Source organism: Leucopleurus acutus, assembly GCF_964270905.1.
Source record: "Leucopleurus acutus genome assembly, chromosome: 5".
NCBI classification, from domain to species: domain Eukaryota; kingdom Metazoa; phylum Chordata; class Mammalia; order Artiodactyla; family Delphinidae; genus Leucopleurus; species Leucopleurus acutus.
In genome coordinates this window covers 58794596-58815329 of record NC_139147.1, presented here as the reverse complement: position 1 = coordinate 58815329, position 20734 = coordinate 58794596, and the positions used below count along the sequence as shown (strand labels likewise).

General features: G+C 42.8%; 1 protein-coding gene across 2 annotated transcripts in view; it reads right to left on the bottom strand.

Annotated features, from left to right (window-relative positions):
* Nucleotides 1–6146: 6146 nt before the first annotated feature.
* Nucleotides 6147–20734, bottom strand: part of TMPRSS7 (transmembrane serine protease 7) — a gene marked incomplete at both ends in the record, with an annotated part of 48684 nt that continues 34096 nt past the window's right edge. For both annotated transcript variants that reach the window (XM_082839469.1, XM_082839470.1), the window contains 8 exons: nucleotides 6147–6317; nucleotides 8107–8243; nucleotides 9762–10030; nucleotides 12816–12987; nucleotides 14286–14402; nucleotides 15186–15296; nucleotides 17399–17506; nucleotides 19972–20108. In XM_082839469.1, the coding sequence (XP_082695595.1) occupies nucleotides 6147–6317; nucleotides 8107–8243; nucleotides 9762–10030; nucleotides 12816–12987; nucleotides 14286–14402; nucleotides 15186–15296; nucleotides 17399–17506; nucleotides 19972–20108 (1222 nt within the window). The remainder of the gene's footprint in view (nucleotides 6318–8106; nucleotides 8244–9761; nucleotides 10031–12815; nucleotides 12988–14285; nucleotides 14403–15185; nucleotides 15297–17398; nucleotides 17507–19971; nucleotides 20109–20734) is intronic.

Here is a 20734-nt window from a genome sequence, read left to right as displayed (position 1 = left end):
AGGGAGTTGTTGCCCGATTTATAGAGTTGATGTCAGCAGAGCACTCAGACATATAGCAAACATTCATAAATGTTGGCTATTATCTACCTTTGGGAAGAGGGTCAAGATACCCCACCATCACCACCTACACACACACACACACACACACACACACACACACACACACACACAACCTGAGGAAAAAGTATATGCACCCACTCACAATCCACAGTCCATAGTTCAGAACTTCTGGTCTTGAGAGCCTGAAATTATGTTTGCTCTGCAGGGTGTGCTGATGCTCTCAAGCTTCTGCTCAGAGCTGGCTTGCTTCCCTACTTCTTCCCTGTCCCCAACAAACATACATACTGAGATGAGTTTGAGACCTGGACCTGGCACATATAAATCAGCTCCATTTCAGAAGATGTTGACTTGTGCCCCCAAATCCAGCACCCTCGATGCCTACTGTTCAGACACTGCCTAGATATCGGGTCTCTAGTTGTCTCTTGCCTGCTGCCAGCTCATCTGGACTCTGGACTCCATCTGCCTGCTGGATGGGGTTGTGCTAACTGCAGCCACTCAGCTGCTGGCCGGCACTGACTTCTGCTTTCTCTGCCCTAAAAGGCAGGACTCAGTCTGCATTCTCAGCTGGGATTTTGTAAGAGGCTTTCTGATGAAGGAGCAAGGGTTAAGGGAACCAAGAAGGGGCACCAAGGCATCCAAGGACTAGCCACAGGAGAAAGCCCTCCGTACCCTGAGGCTTAAAAGGGACTAGAGCTTGATTAAAAACTAGAACCATCAGGTGGGCCCTCTTGATAGGATCTGTAGTCACAAAAATTTGCAGCCGCTGCCAGGACTACAGTCCAGCAGAGAGGAAAAATTCTCTGATCTTTGTCTCCACCTGCCAGGGTTTTGCCCGTTAACTCCCACTGGAAACTGGTGATGGAGGTTGGGGGTCAGCCTCCCAGGCTAAGAGCAGAGAATGAATCAGAGGTGAAAAGAGAGAGGAACCTGCATGTATACCTTTCCCTACAATAACTAACTTCTAGTCTTCCTTCTCAGACATTCAGTAGTCAGTAGACTCCTCTGGTCTGACCAGATTCCTCTTCCTGGCTGGCCCTTCCTTCTCCCATTCTGTTGCCACTCCCCACGTCTTTGTTTATGATGCTCCCTCTGCTTGAAACGCTTTTCCTTCCACTCCAGCCCTGTATGGGCAGCTCCCCTTCATCTTTAAATCCAAGCTGAAACACACTTTTCCCAGTAAACCTTCTCTGATTCCCTTCCTCCACCAAAAGTTATCCACACTCTTCTCTGCTACCCATACACGTTGTTCCTGTGCTAACCACGTCACATGTTCAGTCTAATTTAATTCAGCAAGTAGTGCTGAATTCTTGCTCTGTGTCAGGCATTCTTCTTGGTGCTTGAGATGTAGCTGAAGAGATAGCTAAATAAAACACAATCACTGCCATTGTGAAACTAATATTTATTAAGGGGGAGCAAACTTAAATAATGTTTTTAGAACATCAGGAGGTGGTGCATGCTATGGGGAAAAAAAAAAAGGTAAAGAAGAGTATGGGAGGTTGGAGAGCTGAGCGGTGCGGTTGGGAGTTGCGATTATAAATAAGGTGACCAACTTAGGCCTCATTAGGAAAGTGAAATTTGAGCAAAGAGTTGAAGATGGCAAGGAATTAGCTCTGCAGATTTCTGAACGAAGAAGGAACTCCAGGACAAAGGTCCTGAGACTGGAATCTGTCTGACTTTTACTGTCTGAGAATCAGTAAAGAGGCCAGAATGGCTAAAATGGAATATAAGCAGGAATTTTTTTTTCCTTGTCTGCCTCCACCAGTTGTTTAATCTCCTCGAGGTATCTATGTTCCCAGTACTCCGCTCTGTATCCAGCACAGTGCCCTCTGTAAATGTTGATTAATTTGAATATTCTCGGTGATGACAGCTTGCTAGACCCAGGGCCTTAGACCCTGACTAGAACCATTAAAACCTCTCTAACCCTGACTCCTATGCTTACCCAGCCCCAGACCACCTTTCCCATAATTTCCTCATTTGACTGCAGGAGCTCATTCTCAGTGGGAGATTCCCTCTGTTGTGTAGGATGGACTGTAGCTATCTTCCAAGCCTGGTTTCTCCATGAACAGATGTCTAAAATCTTCACTCTCCCAGAGAACCAGAAAGCTACTGTTTCCTGTCACAAACATATTCTACACCACATCTCTCAATGCCTCCTGAGTACCACGAGGCGAGGTTTATTAATTCTCTTATCTAGACTCGAATGCATTTCCAGAATTTCATAAGACTAGTCCTTGTACACTGTTGACATCCCTATGGTAGTATAGGTTTTGAAGACGAGAAGAGTTAGGATCAAATTTAAACCCTCACTAACTGTGTGTTCTTAGGCAAGTTGTTTAAAGTCTATGAGCTTCTTTCCTCCTTATAAAATGATTCCTACCCAGTAGAGTTAGGAGGATTAAATGAGGTAATTAAAGTAAAGCATTTATTCCTGTGCCTGGCAAAAGCAGAATCGCAGTAAATATTCCTTTCCTTTCCATAACTATGAGTATCTCTGTAACTAATACCCACCTACCCCAAACTCTTTGCACCCAGCAATAACGTTTGATTCAATGTACTTTGTTTTTTTTTTTTGCGGTACGCGGGCCTCTCACTGTTGTGGCCTCTCCCGTTGCGGAGCACAGGCTCCGGACGCGCAGGCTCAGCGGCCATGGCTCACGGGCCCAGCCGCTCCGCGGCATGTGGGATCCTCCCTGACCGGGGCACGAACCCGTGTCCCCTGCACCGGCAGGCGGACTCTCAACCACTGCGCCACCAGGGAAGCCCCAATATACTTTCTTTTGATATTGATTTGTGTTCCCGTCTTGTCACATTTTCTGGATTGCTGACACTTGCTCACACCTCCCCATATTGCCTGAACTACTTAAATTCTTATTTGCAACCTGTTCCTGATTTCTGATAACTGCAAATTTCTTCATCTCCAGACAGCTGACCTAGAATGTAGGTGAATGTACCAACTTCTACTTGAGGACTTTTTTGATCCTGCCAGTCTGACTCTAAACTGAAGATTCAGATGAGTTAGAAAGAAGTGTTTCTCCCTGGAGGTAGAACCAGGTTTAGATTAAATAATTCTTGTTGAAGTTTAGGAGTTGTGAATGAGGAATCAAATTCTATCTAGATTTCTTTTTGCATTTTCTTCAAAACTGACTTCTATAGGGGTAGCTTTTTAAAGGATATTGTTCTTTCATAAATAGTTCTTTAAATGTGTTTTTAAAAGTATACTGTTCTTGCACAAATAGTTCTTTTTAATATAATCTAAAAATTATTATTGACTCAAGTACTTTAGTTCGTTCAAGGGGGTCAAATGTAAATAACATTAAAAAATTCAAACATACTTCTTGCCAAGACTTGCTGACCAGTATAAGGTTTTCAATTTTGCTTTTCTTGTCATAGTACTTGCTCTTCTTTCTTCATCTCCTTTAAGAGCAAATAATTTCCTAAATGATTATCATATAAAACAAAAAATAAAGTAACATCATTAAAGTGAGGTCACCAAAGCATCTCATTAGCTTCAAATAGATCTATGCCTCTTCAAAACACCACATTTTGGGGGCTTCCCTGGTGGCGCAGTGGTTGAGAGTCCGCCTGCCGATGCAGGGGACACGGGTTCGTGCTCCGGTCCACGAAGATCCCACATGCCGCAGAGCGGCTGGGCACGTGAGCCATGGCCGCTGAGCCTGCATGTCCAGAGCCTGTGCTCCGCAACGGGAGAGGCCACAACAGTGAGAGGCCCGCGTACCGCAAAAACAAACAAACAAAAAAACACCACATTTTGTACCCATATGTTGACAGATGGCAAGCAGTACTATGCTGAACATCAGCAGTTAGAGCAATTGGATCAGCCACTCAGGATAATCAAGCAGAAAACTAATGAGAAATAGTTGGTTGGCTTGTGGTATTTCATTTTGCAGTTTTCCAGGCACTGTGAAGGGTGAGTCCCTACAAATTCTCCCCAATAGTCTAGCACGTGAAAATGCTCCTGTCTTTGTTTTTGGAGACCATTCCACTCTGTTAACTAAACCAGTCTTGGAATTTGCCTCTACTCACACCTTTGCAAAAATAAAGTCGATATTCCTACATCATTCAGGTTCTAAAGGCATCTTGGCATGAGGTAGCCAAGTAAGTTAAACTGGTGTTTCTCAACCTTTTCCCCATGTCTGCACTGATGAGGAACACGGTACACACACATTAGCACCAGCAAGAGCTTAGAATGGTAGCATGTATGCGTGGTTTGAAAACTCCCTCTGATGAATCTGATAGATCATGCTAGCCATCCTCCATCTCCTAACTGAGATCACAAACTTATGCAAAGTTGTGAGGTATTTTGTTGAATAGCAAATCTCCTTAGAAATCGCCATAAGTAAAAAGTACAATTCACCGTGTACCTAAGTCACAGCAATACCAGGCAAAATAAACCTAGGTTTTAAGAACTGTCAGCCTAATTTGTTCTTCTATGCCATGGGTTCAGTAGCTAAATCTCCCTTTGTGGATTAAGGAGAACACTTGGCCCTCTGAATTGCACTATGCCATGGCCAGTTTACTGAATCCTCAGGAACCTATCCAGAGGTGTATCGTTAAAACATTTTTCCTTTATCTGAAGGAAACAGTCTTTTAGCAAATCCAAATATGTTTTGTGAAATGGAAAACATTCACTATCTCAGGGAAATCATATCCAGGTTTCAGTCTTACTATCTGATCTGGGTTATGACACCTTTTGCTCTCTCTTCTTTTGCTGTTACATTAAGATTTTCCGAGGTCCTATAAAATCCAGGTTCATTATTTTGGATCCTACTTAAAAATAACATTGCTATTACTTTCTTTAACTTTGTCCCAGGGAAAAAAATAATATCATTCTTCTCCTTTCTGCTGTTTTTACCTACTTGGTGATATTGTTAAGTACAGCCTCTATTAATGAAAAGTTCACTCTGAGATTATGTGTGAAACACTTTAAATCAAAACAAAATAAATCAATAACTATGATGTATTGAGCATGTACTATAGGTTTACAACTGTGCTAGGTGTTGCACGGCTCTGATAATAAAAGAAAGTTTTGGCCATTGGAGTTTTATAAAGGGATCAGAAGTCAGATGATAATATTCTGAAAATTTTCACTTTCAAAACAGTCATCCAGGGCTTCCCTGGTGGCACAGTGGTTGAGAGTCCGCCTGCCGATGCAGGGGACACAGGTTTGTGCCCCAGTCTGGGAAGATCCCACATGGCACGGAGCGGCTGGGCCCGTGAGCCATGGTCGCTGAGCCTGTGTGTCTGGAGCCTGTGCTCTGCAACGGGAGAGGCCACAACAGTGAGAGGCCTGCGTACCGCAAAACAAAACAAAACAAAAAAAACAGTCATCCAAAAATTCCTTTGTCTTTCAACTGCTGACCAGCATTGCCACAATTTTCTTAAATCCCCCGTAAGTGCTTTCAATCCAACTACCACAATGCTTCATTCTATCGTTTTAGTGAAGATTACTAATTAGTAATTGACAAATAAGTTTTGTTAGTTGTTTGATGGTTTCTCTGTACACAATATTACCATGTTACAGCTGAAGAAAAGTCCTGTGATATGGTTAGACAAATTGGATTAGAAAATAAGGAAAATATAGGTACTTCCTCTGTCAATAACTGAGTTTAGCTTTGTTTGCATTTGTGAAGGAGTCATTTTTATGCATTTAATTTCATTAGAACACTGAAGATCTGGCATGTTTTTTTTAATGGAACTTATTTCAATAAATCAGTTTTGTCTGGATCCTTATAAATATCTGCCCTTGAATAGGAACATAAAGTAAGGTATGGATTCTTGAGCGTCTCATCCACTTTTTATCTTATTTTAGAGGTTTGGTTCATGACATTAGTTTTCTTCCATTCCTGAATCAATGGCCCTTTGACGCTTGAGAATGAATACAGCTCTATCCTTGAGGCAATTTTTCAGGGAATAAAATACATATTAATCTTTCTGTCTTTCAATACCAAATGTATGCAATCTGAGAGTTCCAGAAGAAAAAAATTATCTCATTTTACTGATAATTATTGCATTCTTTTTAAAAGAATCTATCACATAAAACACAGTCAAAAATCAAATTTGCACAATTACAAAAGAGAAGGGACATATTTATGAATCCAGGGAACAAAGTTTGACACCCTTGTATAAACACCAGGAAAGTTTGGTCTTCCACATCCATGTCCCCAGCTAACAATGCCAGTCAAAATCCATTTTCCATCACTTTTTCTTCGACAGGACAAAGGTCCACCCGAATCTCCCTACACAAGAAGATAATGTAAGTAAAAAGCACATTTGTCCCATGATCATCAATTTTGCATTAAGGTGTCTAATGAATTGTGAGCAAACGCCTACTCTGACAGGTTCTTGCTTGGCTAACTACTATGCAGTTTGAGGAAGTAACAAGAAATAATGTGAAACTTCCAATGTCATTTTAGAATTATTTTTCCTATAATCAAAAGGTGCATTCATCATAAGAAACTAGATTCTTTAGGCCAAGAGTGACATTAGAAGATTCTTGCAGGGGAAACAATTCTCACATACCTCCAAAAAAATAACAAACCTCAATAGTAATAATAATGACAATAATAACAATAGCTAACATTTATTTAGTGCTGGTATGTGCTAAGCACTGTTTTGGGTCATTTAATCCTCACAAGAACCTTTTGAGGCATGGTTATCTTGGAAGGTAGGTTGACTTCTACCTCTAGGTCATGCAACTTTAGTGTTGGCTCATGGCCCTGAGGAAGAAAGAAAAGGAGACCCTGTTTAGCTGGCCAGGTCCAATTATGAAACCCCAAGGATCACTGGCTGATAATTATCACAGAGAAATCACCCGCACTTGAGAGTCCTTTCTGACATCTTAACTCAAAAGCTAAGGCTGAAATAATTCAATGTTTAAACAGAATTCCTACTGTGCTCAGTATTTAAAGTATAATATCTGGATTTTTATTTCCTTATTTTGGAGCATACCTGAAGCTACACCTTACTCAGAGGCAAAGATAAAAAATGCATTCCGAATGTGTCCCTGGGTGCCACCCTTACAAGTCTAAACCCGATTAGGTGAATTCTAACTAGTAGGAGACTGGGATCTTTTTATTTTAACCGTTGCCACACCAACTCTACGCAGTCTAATTTAACCTCTAAACCCTGGTGGCTATGGGGAACAGGACTATATAACCGACTAGCTGCAGGAAGCACCCAAAATATAGTAGTTTAGCATTACAGAGGTAAATGTTCAAATCCCAGCTCAACTAGCTGTGTGACCTTGGGTAATTTACTTAGGCTTTCTGTGCCCCAGTTTCCTCTTCTATAAACTGTGGATGAAAGAATAATTTGAATGAATTTATGTAAAGGACCTAGTACAGCTCTTGCCACAAAATAGGAGCTTAGAAGATAGAAGTCACTACAGTATTATAATAAGATGATTTTTAAGGTTATGTAAAGATGCGGGAACAGCTCCCTTGCCCTCCTCATTCTCTAAATCATCTGTTCACTTTTTGGCAATCAAATAGATATCTGCATACATTGGAATCTGAGGCTCATAGGACTGTCCCCCCAAAGATGACCTTCAACTTCACCACTGTCAGGAGGCCTATCCAGAGGCATAAAAATGAGTGTCCCTGTCGCCTCTCCCACTCCTCTTTCCTTTCCCCCAGCCTATGCGTTAAAGGAGTAAGTAAATAAAACACTGTTTCTTTAGAAGGTACATGGCCGCTGCTAAGAAATAGCTAGTGATCCTAAAACACTGCGTGTGTGCGTTCTGCTTTGTTTTTCAGTTTTGGGTTATAAGAAAATCATGGCAGAATGATAAATGCTGACTTCATTCCCTAATTGTTGGAGGAAAATACATGGTGACTAGAAAATGAGTTTTACAGATCCGATTACTATTTAATCACCTTTTCCTGATCTCAGACTATTGGATTATAATTAATATATTAATGAAGGTAGGCCCCTGCCCGAGTTATTGCCCAGTGTTGTATAGATTAAACGTGAAAGCATTTATGGAAAGTACAACATGTTAGGCAAGGGAAACGTAAGACGACTTACCCTGCAAGCATCTTTCTTGCCTGACATGACGCCCGCACAGAGCATCCTCGAAGTGATGATCCCATAGGTGGAAACACAGAGGGTTTGGTCAATGAGCTCTACCTCTGCTTGCTGCAAAACAGGGGAGCCTTTATTGTCTGGAAAACACATAGAAGTAGAAATCACAGTAATGATTACATTTACTTTATTAGACAATTTACTCATTTTCTCCTTTTACCCTCATAACAATTTTTTTAGGTAAATTCTATTATGATAACCATTCTTCTGATGAAGAAATGGAGGCTTAAGAGGATAAAGGACTTAACCAGTAGCACAAGAATAGCTAGGAACAGAGCCGGGTTCAGGCCCAAGGTCTGACTCGACCATCTAAGCTACTGTGCCTTACTCCTTCACCAAGTACCTCCGGCCTTTACGACTGTGAATCAGCAACAATTATTACCAATGCTCACTGGTCAGGAAGGTCCCTTATGTGGAGCATGTTAACTGACATATGGGAGTGTCCTCGGAACCATAAAAACATAACACTGTGGATATAGCTCTTTCGCTTCCTTTTATAACCTCTGTGGCTAAGATGATTCAGAAAAATAAACACTCACACACTCATGCTTGTAAAGAAAATGTCCCATGATATGGTGTTTGAATAGACTCTTTCCTCTTGTGATATATGATGATGTAATTAAAGCCCTCAGCGCAGTCCTGATAGGTTATAGGTGTTCGAGCAGTGATCTGCCTTCCCTCAGCAGGGCCAAACAGGCGGTGAATTTCATGATTTCAATAACTAAATGTAGGCAGTTAGCACTGGAGAAGCTGCCCATAGTGAATCTTTAGAGAGTGTCAAAGCAAGGCCAAGATAAGGTTCAAGACTTACAGAAAATGTATCTGCCCTAAGCCCTTGGAAATGACTGCAAGGGAATCCAAGATGACTGGGAGATCAAGGGAAAGCATTAGCTCTAACCTTTGGATTCTTCTCCTTACTGTGTATTTAGAATCCTAGGCCATAAAATCCTTGGCAGGACAGACGTAGGGACTTCCCTACCATAAAGTCTGACCTTTGTACATATGAAAAAAGATGCCCCCTCTGGGTGGAAGAATTGTAAAAAGGTATCCCCTCTGGGTGGATCAATTCTAGGCTGATTTAACCCCCTATGCCTGAATCTACAGTCTGGGAAGCTAAGGGCAGGCTGGATTTCAGCCCTCACTCTCATTCACTTAGCCAGTTAGGTGCCCTTGTGAAGGACATACTCGTATTATCCTCCAGACAACTGTCTATGAGTCGACACAGTAAGGGGTGTGTGTGTGTGTGTGTGTGTGTGTGTGTGAGACAGAGCATCCTTCACTTCTTTATGAAAATCAGTCATTTTTTTTGGATGAAAGGGAACTAGCAAACTCCTCTGAGTTTGCAAAGAGCCCATACTATCTATCCAGTGCCTTGCTCAGAGACCTTCCCTTAGGAAGTGTGTCCTGCTTCTTTTTGGGGCAAGGGGAAACATCATAAAACAAGAACTATAATACTCTCCTCCATTCCACCTCTCAGAGTTTTTAGAAGGATCAATGAGATCATATACAAAAACCCTCTCCATGAACCCTAAAGCACCACATCAACACAAGTTACTACGATCTGGAGAGGAGGGCATGGCGTTCACTGACACACACACCTGCTTCGTGCCTTCGCCCCCAGCCGGTCACCCAGCACTTCTCTCCACTGCGCACTTTCTGGCCAGCAGGAGGGATGCATATTGGCTGAATGAGCTGTTTCAGGGTCTCAGGCCAGGCGACACTGAGCTGTAGCAAGGCAATATCATAGTCAAAGGTCTGGCTGTTGTAGTACTCGTGGACCACAATTCTTCTCACTGGGGAGACGAACTTGGCATTCCCCTGCACGTACATGCCAAGGTGAGCAGTCCATGGTGTGGGGTCGGAGAGTCTGGTACAAAAGGAATGAAGCATGGAGTCAGAGGCCTGAAGAACCAGACATGGTTTGGAAAAGAGCACTCCACAGAGGGAGGAGGGCTGCAGGAAGGGAGGTCTGACTTTCAGTCCCTATCTTAGTCGTTGCCTCTGTCCACGGGCATGGCAAGAAGCACAACTTCTCTGAGCCTCCCTTGTCTCCTCAGTAAAACCAAAGATGAAGTAAGGTAGAGCAGGGCTGGTGAATGATAGCTAAGGTCCAGAAAATGTCCTCAACCACACTCTAAGGACATGCTGGCGATTTTCTTGCCACCAGTATTTCAGGAATCACACACAGGTCAAGATGGTTAGTGACTGGAATTCATTTGTTACCTTCTCCCTATTCATGCTGACAGTGGTATTCGATGGAGACAGACAGGGCCAGTAAGACAGTGGTCTGGGGATCCTTTTGCCAAATTCAAATGATATGAATACCAAAATAGATGAGAAATCAAAGTATTCCAAGCAGGAATGTAAGGAAACTCCTTCTTGAAAACTACCAGAAGCCTTAAAGGTCACTACTCTAGGGCTTCCCTGGTGGCGCAGTGGTTGGGAATCCGCCTGCCGATGCAGGGGACACGGGTTCGTGCCCCGGTCCGGGAAGATCCCACGTGCCGCGGAGCGGCTGGGGCCGTGAGCCATGGCTCCTGAGCCTGCACGTCCAGAGCCTGTGCTCTGCAACGGGAGAGGCCACAACGTGAGAGGCCCGCAAAAAAAGATCACTGCTCTAACTGTTCATACTTGACTATTCACAGGGTCTCACTCCCTATGAGCCCTTCCAGAATTCTAATCCTGACCCCGCTAGGCTGGCATGAAGTCACTGAGGGTCTTGTAACCTCCACCTGAGGTTTCTGTCTCCGTGGGTGCAGCAGCTTTGCTCTGGTGGGGTGAAGAGAATGTGGAAGCTGTGGAAGAAAAATAAGGACAGATCCCAAAGAGTGTGGCCCCTTATCTGCTTAGCTGACATCTCACGGGCAGCACTGGGGACCCAGGGAAGTATTGAGGGCCACGTATTACTTGGAGCAGTTTCTTAGCATAAAAGACTAATGGCGGAACAGAAGTGTAGCCGTTTTAGTCATTAACATGAATCCTGTAACTTCCAGGAGAAACAAATACTCTAATTGTATAAATTCATTGAAATACTCCACTTTAAAAAATTCTGAATGAGGAATGAATGGCATATTTTTGTACCTAAGCTCCAATAGATTACAAATAAGGTTATTTTTTAGTGAAGTTGTTTTCTGAGCTTCCCTTTCACCCTTAGCTGGTAGAGTGTCTGCCCCATAATAACCCCATTAGTAAAGGCAGACAGAGCCCTTCGGACGACAACCCTAATGGACTTTTTCATGATCCCCCCATGATATTGTGATTTATAATAAGAAATATATACTTGGTTTTCCTTACATTCCGGCATAGAGCTCCTAAAACAATTTCCTAAGTGATGAGAGGGGCAAATGTGTCTTTTGTTATGTTAATGAGGTTACTTTGGGACTGCAGCTAAGGCTGGGGGCTGGTCACCAGGAGGACTAACTATGTGATTGGAGGGTTAGAACTTTCAGTTACACTCCCAACTTCTAGGGAGGAATGAGGGGCTAGAGGTTGAATCCATGGCCAATGACCAATGATTTAATTAATCATGGCTGTGTAAGGAAGCTTCCATAACATTCCAAAAGGACGGGGTTTGGAGAGCTTCCAGGTTGGTGAACGAATGGAGATGCGGAGAGAGTGGTGCACACCAGGAAGGCATGGAAAATTCTGTACCCGTTCTCATACCTCGCCCTATGCATGCCTTCCATCAGACTGTTCCTGAGTTATATCTTATTATAATAAACTAGTAAGCCAGCAAGTAAAATGTTTCTCTGACTTCTGTGAGCTGCTCTAGCAAATTAATAAAATCCAAGGAAGGGGTCATTAGAACCTCCCCTCTATAACCAGTCAGTCAGAAGCTCCGGTGACGACCTAGGCTTTGGACTGGCATCTGAATTAGGGGGAGAGGGGTAGTTTTGTAGGACTGAGCCCCTAAACTGTTTTTTTTGTTTTGTTTTGTTTTGTTTTGTGCGGTACACGGGCCTCTCACTGTTGTGGCCTCTCCTGTTGCAGAGCACAGGCTCCGGACGCGCAGGCTCAGCGGCCATGGCTCACGGGCCCAGCCGCTCCACGGCATGTGGGATCCTCCCGGACCGGGGCACGAACCCGTGTACCGTGTATCAGCAGGCGGACTCTCAACCACTGCGCCACCAGGGAAGCCCCCCTAAACTGTTTAATCTGTCTATCTGGGTAGACAAAGTCAGAATTGAGTTGAATTATAGGACACCCAGCTAATGTCAGAGAATTGCTTGGGACTGTAGGAATCCTCCCCCGCTCTACACTGGAAATTGGATGCAGAATCGCTACCCTCACGCTCTAAATAGGGATTCCTGTACCCCAGCAATCCCTTAATACCCGTTCTCCACACATTCCCATACTCCACAGTCTTCACACGTTCCCACAGAATTTCTTCTGACTTGAAAGCCCTATCCTGTTTTCTCAGTCTGGTAAAAGCCTGTTCACTCTTGATATTCCTTTGTGTTCTTCTCTTTATATCAATAATTCCTAAAAAGAATGTTCGGCATACAATTGATGTCACAAAAACAAAACAAAATAAAAAACCACCAATTGAAATGATTGAATGTGTCCAACAGGGAGCTTCTTCCCACAACATGGGGGCAGGTGTATGGTCTGTGGTCTGTGGTCACTTCAGAGTAAGAATTGAGATGCCCTACCTGTTTCCATGGAAACAGTGGGCGGCCGAGAGAAGCCACTCCCTGGAGATGACTGAGGCTCCACAGTAGGCAGATCCAACAAAGTGGAGGCTGACTTGCCATGGCCAACCCCCTTCTTGGGTGTCGGTGCCCCCGATGATGCGGTGGAGGGTGGAGGGACTCCTGCTGCAGCCTTTAGGAGAGGAAGGGTCACACGAATTAAAGGCAGACTTGGAAGAAAAACTGGAAATCCAGTCAAGTTTTGAGCCGGGTTGGGAACTGACTAACCGGATAAGCAATTTGAAATCCCCTGCTTATCCAGAGAGGCGAGATGCGCGTCTGTCTGAAACCAGCACCAACAAATCACTACCTCCCTCCTGAAAACAGGCCTTGACACAGAGTCTCTGTACAATAACGCACATGAGGGGAGGAGGGGACCTATTAGTAACAGCTGTACTGATAAGAACAGGAGCCGTGGAGTTCAGGTTGTTAGGTGGAGAAGAACGATTAGTTCCAAATGCAACAGAATTGAGAGTGTCCTTGAAGTTGTGCTGATTTGGGAGAGAATTTGTAAGTCCCAAACAAATGAAAACCTAGTTGGACTTACCTGGTAGCACAGTGATTAAGAATCTGCCTGCCAATGCAGGGGACACGGGTTCGAACCCTGGTCCGGGAAGATCCCACATGCCGCAGAGCAACTAAGCCCGTGCACCACAAATACTGAGTCTGTGCTCTAGAGCCCGCGAGCCACAACTACTGATCCTGAGTGCTGCAACTACTGAAGCCCACGCGCCTAGAGCCCATGCTCTGCAACAAGAGAAGCCACCGCAATGAGAAGCCTGCGCACCACAACGAAGAGTAGCCCCCGTTCGCCGCAACCAGAGGAAGCCCGCGCACGGCAATGAAGACCCAATGCAGCCAAAAGTAAAATAATTAATTAATTAATTATTTTTAAAAACCTAGTTAAGAAAAACTAGTTATCAGAGCAATTATTTTCCAGTATAAATAGTATTGATAAGGATACATAATTAACAAGTTGGCACATGGCCAATTAGAAACCACACAACTAATAGTAACATAGGGTGGATTACTGTTCTCAGGTCATAGCTAAGGAACGAACCAGCACTTGACATTGATCACAACATGAGGCATAATTAACAAAGTCATCCATGGCATTCCAGTACCTATTTCCTTTCTCATAGGTTTTTTTTATTTAAGAGCTTATCCCTGGATTAGAGTTATTAGAAAGTGAAAGTTCTCAGTATAAACATCTAATGCATGAATGCTTATTATCAAGAAAGAAGACAGAATCCACTCTAGAAGTTTTAATTCTGAGAAACCATTTCAGAATCAGTTCACCAATGTTTACTATTCTTCCCTGGCCTGTGGCAACTTCTGCCTGGGGCATTACACCAAGAAGGGAATAAAAATGAAAAACAGATCAACTGAGGAACAAATACAAAGGATCAGAAGGAACATGTTTCTACTCACTGCAGCCTTCCTCATCACTTCCATCTGGACAGTCCGCAGAGCCATCACATTTTGCATTTTGTTTCCTAATGCAAATATCATTGCCACACTTAAAAGTTCTGTTGTTGCATGGAATACCTAAAAGTGAGCAAAAAAGAAATAATTTTTCCTACTCAGAGACAGATTTGAGTGAATGACACTGAATTCCGTCCACAAAGGATGGCTTAGCCACAGGATCGGTGTTTGCTGCTCTGGGAAACACGACAGAGGGAAATAAAGCAACCCCACACTGTCCCGTCCCTGCATCTCAGCAGAGCCACTGAAAGGAAGGCAGGCAGGTGCACTAGTTGAGAATCAACCCAATAGTCTCTCCCTTCTTCCACTGTAGGGGAGATGCCAAGCAGTTGGCCATATCCGTGGCTTAAGCCATGGCTTCTTTGCCATTACTTTACCTTGTTCTCCAAGAAAATTTTTGAGCAAAAATCAACACCATACTCAGTCCTTTTATACCATTGGGGGTGGGAGGGAATGGACAGATTTTGTGAATTACTGCACATTTGTTCACAACTCTGGCAGTGTGTGTTTTTGCAGGGGCTAGAATAGACCATACCCTACCACAGTATCTGGCAAATCCCTCTATATCCGATCCTCAGTTTCCTTGAGTTGTGAACAGCATTAAAAGCAAGTCAGCAAGGGAAATCTTCCAGAATTCACACACACACACACACACACACACACTCCACCCCAGTTAGAGTGACCAACTCTTCCACTTTGTCTGGGCCCAGGAGGATTCCCGGGACCTGGGATTTTCCATGGGGAAACTGGGACAAGTCGATTGCCCTAACCCAAGAGAGATATTTTGATTTGGGCTTAGAAGAGTCTGATTAGAAGAACAGCAAAGTGCACAGGGCTCCTCCTCACTCTGAGTGCAATTCTGCTCATCCCGGCCATCCTCACAGTCCCTGAAGCCGTCGCAGACCAGAGGGCCGTGCTGCCTGAAGGAGCTGGAGTTGCAGGCAGGTCTAAGAGTCGCTGGAAGGAGAACAGGCAGAAAGCTCGTGAGCCTGACATATCAGTGGGACTCCCTGATGACCAGCAGTGCCCCTCAAAACGTGCAAATGGTTAAGATGACTTAAACAAAACAAAACATGTGTTTTCTCAAAACTGACACCTCCATGAGGAAAAGCAGATGTTTAAATTTTGGTGTAATTCTTAGCACCGAACAGCATATCTGAGTTTGTCAGATATGACTTTTGCTTGTGGAGAAATACATTAAACTCTGGGGGTTTGTTTCTTTAATTACAATTAAATGCATCATAAGATTTTAAGGAAAATAAAAATCATAAACTGTTATCTAAATTGGACTTGTCTACCTTCCTAAACAAAATGGAGTGTCCTGAGATTGGGGATTTTGTTTTACTCATCTCTGTTCTTCAGGCGCCTGATCAAATAGTAGGTGCTCACTAAAAGTTTGTTGAGTAGATTAACGAATGTGAGATCTTAAAGAACAACAGACTTGTAGTCTATTGGTAAGGAAAACTCTCTTTAAAATTATTTTACCCTGAGACATTCATTCCCTGAACTAGGAAATACCAGTGTAAATCTGTTACAATTTTTCTTCTTTGGAATATTTTCGGGAATTGCCTTTAGACCAGTGACAGACACAATATAGTAGCAAGCACTCTTAGAAGGTATAATTCCTTAGACATTTCTGTTTTTTTGAAAAGTTATCATTTTTGTTATCTGCTCCTGTTTTTTCAGAGGTATGTCTTGTGAGGATCAGGGGGGAGGACGTTGTTGCCCTGAAATAGTTCATTTATTTACTCTGAGAGTATCTAGTACCTAATCAACTCCTAGAGAATAGCTCCCAACATGGCATGATGAGAAATGATAATTACTAAAAAACAGTCCTTGTTACGAAGTAACAGTAATCACTTTCATTTGGAGCATAATAGTAGGGAATAAAAATAACATAAGAAACAAAAGCAACCTCAATCACTATACAATGGTATTTATTTTCTTAAGAAATAGAAGACCCTATAGATTTAAATTGTTAATGAAGCCTAAGTTAAGAGGGTTTTAATTTGTTTTGTCAATAAAAAAAAAAGGTGTAGAGTTACAGGTTATTTTTTATGAACATAATTTTTCAGCTAGTTATATTAACTTTAATATTTCTCCAAAATATGAAAAAGATTAAATAGCTTCATCATTGCAATTGTATTGGAATTAAACTCTGAATCTTTAGGAGAAAGTGTTGCCAGTGGTGTCATATGGTCCAGTGAACTATTCTCCCCATTTTGCTCCCTGAAACTGGAGATAGATTCAGGAATTAGGTGCAAATAGTAATGAAAAACCAATACAGAGACTCTCTGCCCAAAATAAGAATATCCAATACCCCACCACTTGGTTATTACCAATGTGATATTGATGCAAACTATACAGGTTAAAAAAAAAATCAATTCTTTTATTCTCAACACCTGTGCTCCATAAATGAGCATGCTGAAAGTGTTTACTTCTCTGCAGATTCTGAACTTCTTTCTAGAGGGAAGATCCGTGCTTTAAAATAGGATTATGTTTAAGATTGTGGCTGCTTGATTTACTAACCATAGATCCTCATTCTCTATGATAGTATTATGCATCCCCACCCTTGCCACGGCCCCAAAGTGAGCAGGATAAACTTCCCTGCCCCTCGACTACAGCCTCAGCTCTGACCGATGGAATATGACACAAGTGATGGTGTGCCAACTCCAAGCCCAGGACTTAAGAGGAACCTTATATTTTTGGTCACTCCTCCTTTGCTTCTACCACTGCCAGGGCCAGGCCACTAGCTCAACAAGGAAAAGAACCATGAGGAGTAGAACCAACCCCAACCTGAGAAGAACCAAGCTCAGGAGGCTCCACAGCTTAAAGCAGTGCCACCCAGCTGAGCCCAGCCCAGTTTGGTCCTACCTGAGACAACACACAGATGAGTGATCCAGGACAAACGATTGCCGTAAGCCACTGAGTTTGGGGAATAGTTTATTATGTGGCAATAGATAACAGCTACAAAGACCCAGGATATGCATCAGCAGCAACAGTGGTCCTGACAAGCTATTTATTCCTAAGAAAGTCATAGTAAAAGCTTAAATACCCACCACAGAAGAGTTCATCACTTTCATCAAAGCAGTCATTTACTCCATCACAGCGCTGGGCCTGAGGGACACATAAACCGGAGGAGCATCTAAAAGATCCAACAGGACAGGCTAGAGACAATAAGACATAGGAAATCTGTGTGGGTCCCTAAAAGTCACCAGACCACATTAACAAAGAAATGTGAATCGTTAAGTGGCTGAGTGGCAACATAGCGGTAGTAATCATACGATTTCTCCATCAAAGCGAAGCTATAGCTGGTAATTGAAAGACCAAAAAGGAGTATTTAAGAACAAAGAAATCAAACTAATCCACCAGAAGCTCTGAGTCGACATTGCAGCCAGGTCACACGTACAAATTCCTACACCTCCATCCCTGACTCAGCAACCTGGCTTTATCACAGACTTGGAGAAAGAGAAAGCTGGAAGCTGCCTTTGAGTCCAGTATGCCCAGTGTGCAGTCTTTAGAATCCCCGGGGAATTTAAATGGCCTTCTGGTGTTTCTGAATCCCCTATGACCAGATGCATTATTCTGAGGGTTGGTGCCTTTAATTACATTTTCAAGGGATCTCTATGGCAAAATGTATTAGTAACCACTGATCTTAGAAGTTGGACCTAGAGAGATTAATGACTGGTTTCAAAACTCAGGACTCCTAGGGCACTTCAACCAGGCTACTCATCAAAGATCCATTCCCTGGAATGGAATCTTTAATCCTGGGCATAGCTAAACATGATAGTACTAATAAATCCTTTCTCTCTGCCGTGGTCTGAATATTTGTGTTCCCCAGCCCCCAGATTCATATGTTGAAATCCTAACGCCCAGGGTGATGGTAGGGGGAAGTGGGGCCTTCAGGAGGTGATAAGTGATGGAGGCAGAGCCCTCATGAATGGGATGAGTGCCTGCCTTACAAAAGAGGCCGCATGCTAACACATATATAAGGAATTTAAGAAAAAAATAATGTCATGAAGAACCTAGGGGTAAGACAGGAATAAAGACACAGACCTACTAGAGAATGGACTTGAGGATATGGGGAGAGGGAAGGGTAAGCTGTGACAAAGCAAGAGAGTGACATGGACATATGTACACTACCAAACGTAAAATAGATAGCTAGTGGGAAGCAGCCGCATAGCACAGGAAGATCAGCTCGGTGCTTTGCGACCACCTAGAGGGGTGGGATAGGGAGGGTGGGAGGGAGGGAGATGCAAGGGGGAAGAGATATGGTAACATATGTATATGTATAACTGATTCACTTTGTTAGAAAGCAGGAACTAACACCCCATTGTAAAGCAATTATACTCCAATAAAGATGTTAAAACAACAAAAAAAAAGAGGCCGCACAGAGCACTCTCACCCCTTCTGCCATGCGAGGGCACAACGAGAAGTCTGAGACCAGAAGACGGCCCTCACTCAACCATGCCGGCACCCTGATCTTGGACTTCCAGACTCTAGAACTGTGAGAAATAAATTTCTGTTCTTTATTAGCTACCTAGCCTGTGCTTCGTGCAAAAGAATGGGGAGGGTGCATGGTCAGGTCAACCACTAACTCAACGGCACACGATGGAGAGCATGAGCTCCTAGGAAATACTCACGGTTTGAAATAAGAGTTAAAAATAAGATGGCTTACTAGTTACCTGTATCATTGATGGGAATTATAATATTCTGATATTCAGAAATGTAATAATTCTGAATCCAGAAGCAGGTATGTTAGCATTGGCAAAGAAGGAAGGGTCTAACTGGGCTTTCTCTCAGGACTTAACCTCGTGGATTCCTAAGTGGTCAACTCTTACTTTCCCCCTTTTAAAATGGGTTGAGACACAATCACTGTTTCTCCAAGCACAGAGTGGCATCCCAGTGGCAGGAGAAGTGACTGTAGGTAGAATACAGATGAAAGCCTCCTATTTGAATTGTCATATATTTTAATTTCTACTACAAAAAATACAATTAGATTATTAAACCTCAGAGACTACCATTTAAGACAAAAAAAAAAAAAAACGGGTTGAGAATTTCCTGAGTCAGTATCTACTCTCTCCAGCACTAATGACTTCCCTCAGACATTGCCTTTTCTGCTGACCGCTTCCTGGCCACTGTTCCAGCAGTTCTCAGTGTGAAGTTCAACACTCTGCAGGCCGCTATTTGGACTCTCCTTGAAAGACCAGTCCTTCTATGCATCAGAAGCCACAGTGAGTTGCAACTGCTGCCCTTCGATCCATCAAATGTTGGCGTAAACCTCATATTTACAAAAACTTATGGCTAGCAAGAAGAACAATGAATCAAGAAATTGTCCTATATTTCAGGAATCATGTAAGAAACTGTTTTTCAATTGTAACAAACAACGATATTATTTCTTCTATAATTTAAACTTCAGCATAATAAATACATAATTGTATGTAATATTTATCATATATTTTGTTCTTACTATATAGTTATTTAAGTATTATTATAAAAGTATACTAGTCAATAGCAGAAATAAAGAAGCAGTTTTCATTCCTTAAATTCTCAACGCTTAGAGCCATAATAAAGTGTTAGCCTCTGTTTAACCCTTCATTACGGTTTTCTAAGGGGCTGATCCCCGGCTTACGTTGACTGATGTTGTAACTGCCATATTCCACCAAAAGTGGCTTGTCCGAAAGCCTTGAACTGCACTGAAGCTGAACGTGAACCAAGGAGTTGGGCACTCGGAAAATCGTCTGGTGGTCCATGTAGGAGCCGCAGTACCTGAGGAGTGAGGGTAGGGGGACACACAGCATGAGGGCCTGTCAACTGCATTCCTGTCTTCTGTCAACAGCGAATTCACTGATACTTTGGTCATTTGAGCTTCACAAACGGAGAAGCTTATGGTAGAGCTGATGGTAGTTATCCATCCTATGCTAAGTGATTGTCATTGAGTCACTTCTGCCCCCTTGATTTTCTCCTCTGCTAAATAAAACAATAGCGTTACTACCAACTATCTGTTACCTGTTGCTTTCCTCACCAATACTTATAATTAGAAGAAATACAGGTTTAATTCTCCTAGGCCTGTCTCTTCTTTGAACATAAATAACTGCTTAACAAAAAAAAGAATTGCCTACTCTGGCCACAAACCTCTCTGCGGGGCAGAGTGGAACCCATGAACTCAGGTTGAAAACATGCAGAGAATTCCAGCAACGCTTAAAGCAAAAGACAACAATCTTTCAATCTAAATGGAACTCTGATATGCACTTCAGGGCTTGTCCTTGGCAAAATTTCAAAATAGTGATGTCTATCTGCAATATTCCCCTACCTTGGTTTTGCTTTGCATCATCTAGGAGAACATGTCCCTCCTATTAGTAATCCTTGCATGAGCACTGCCGTTAGTGGAACAT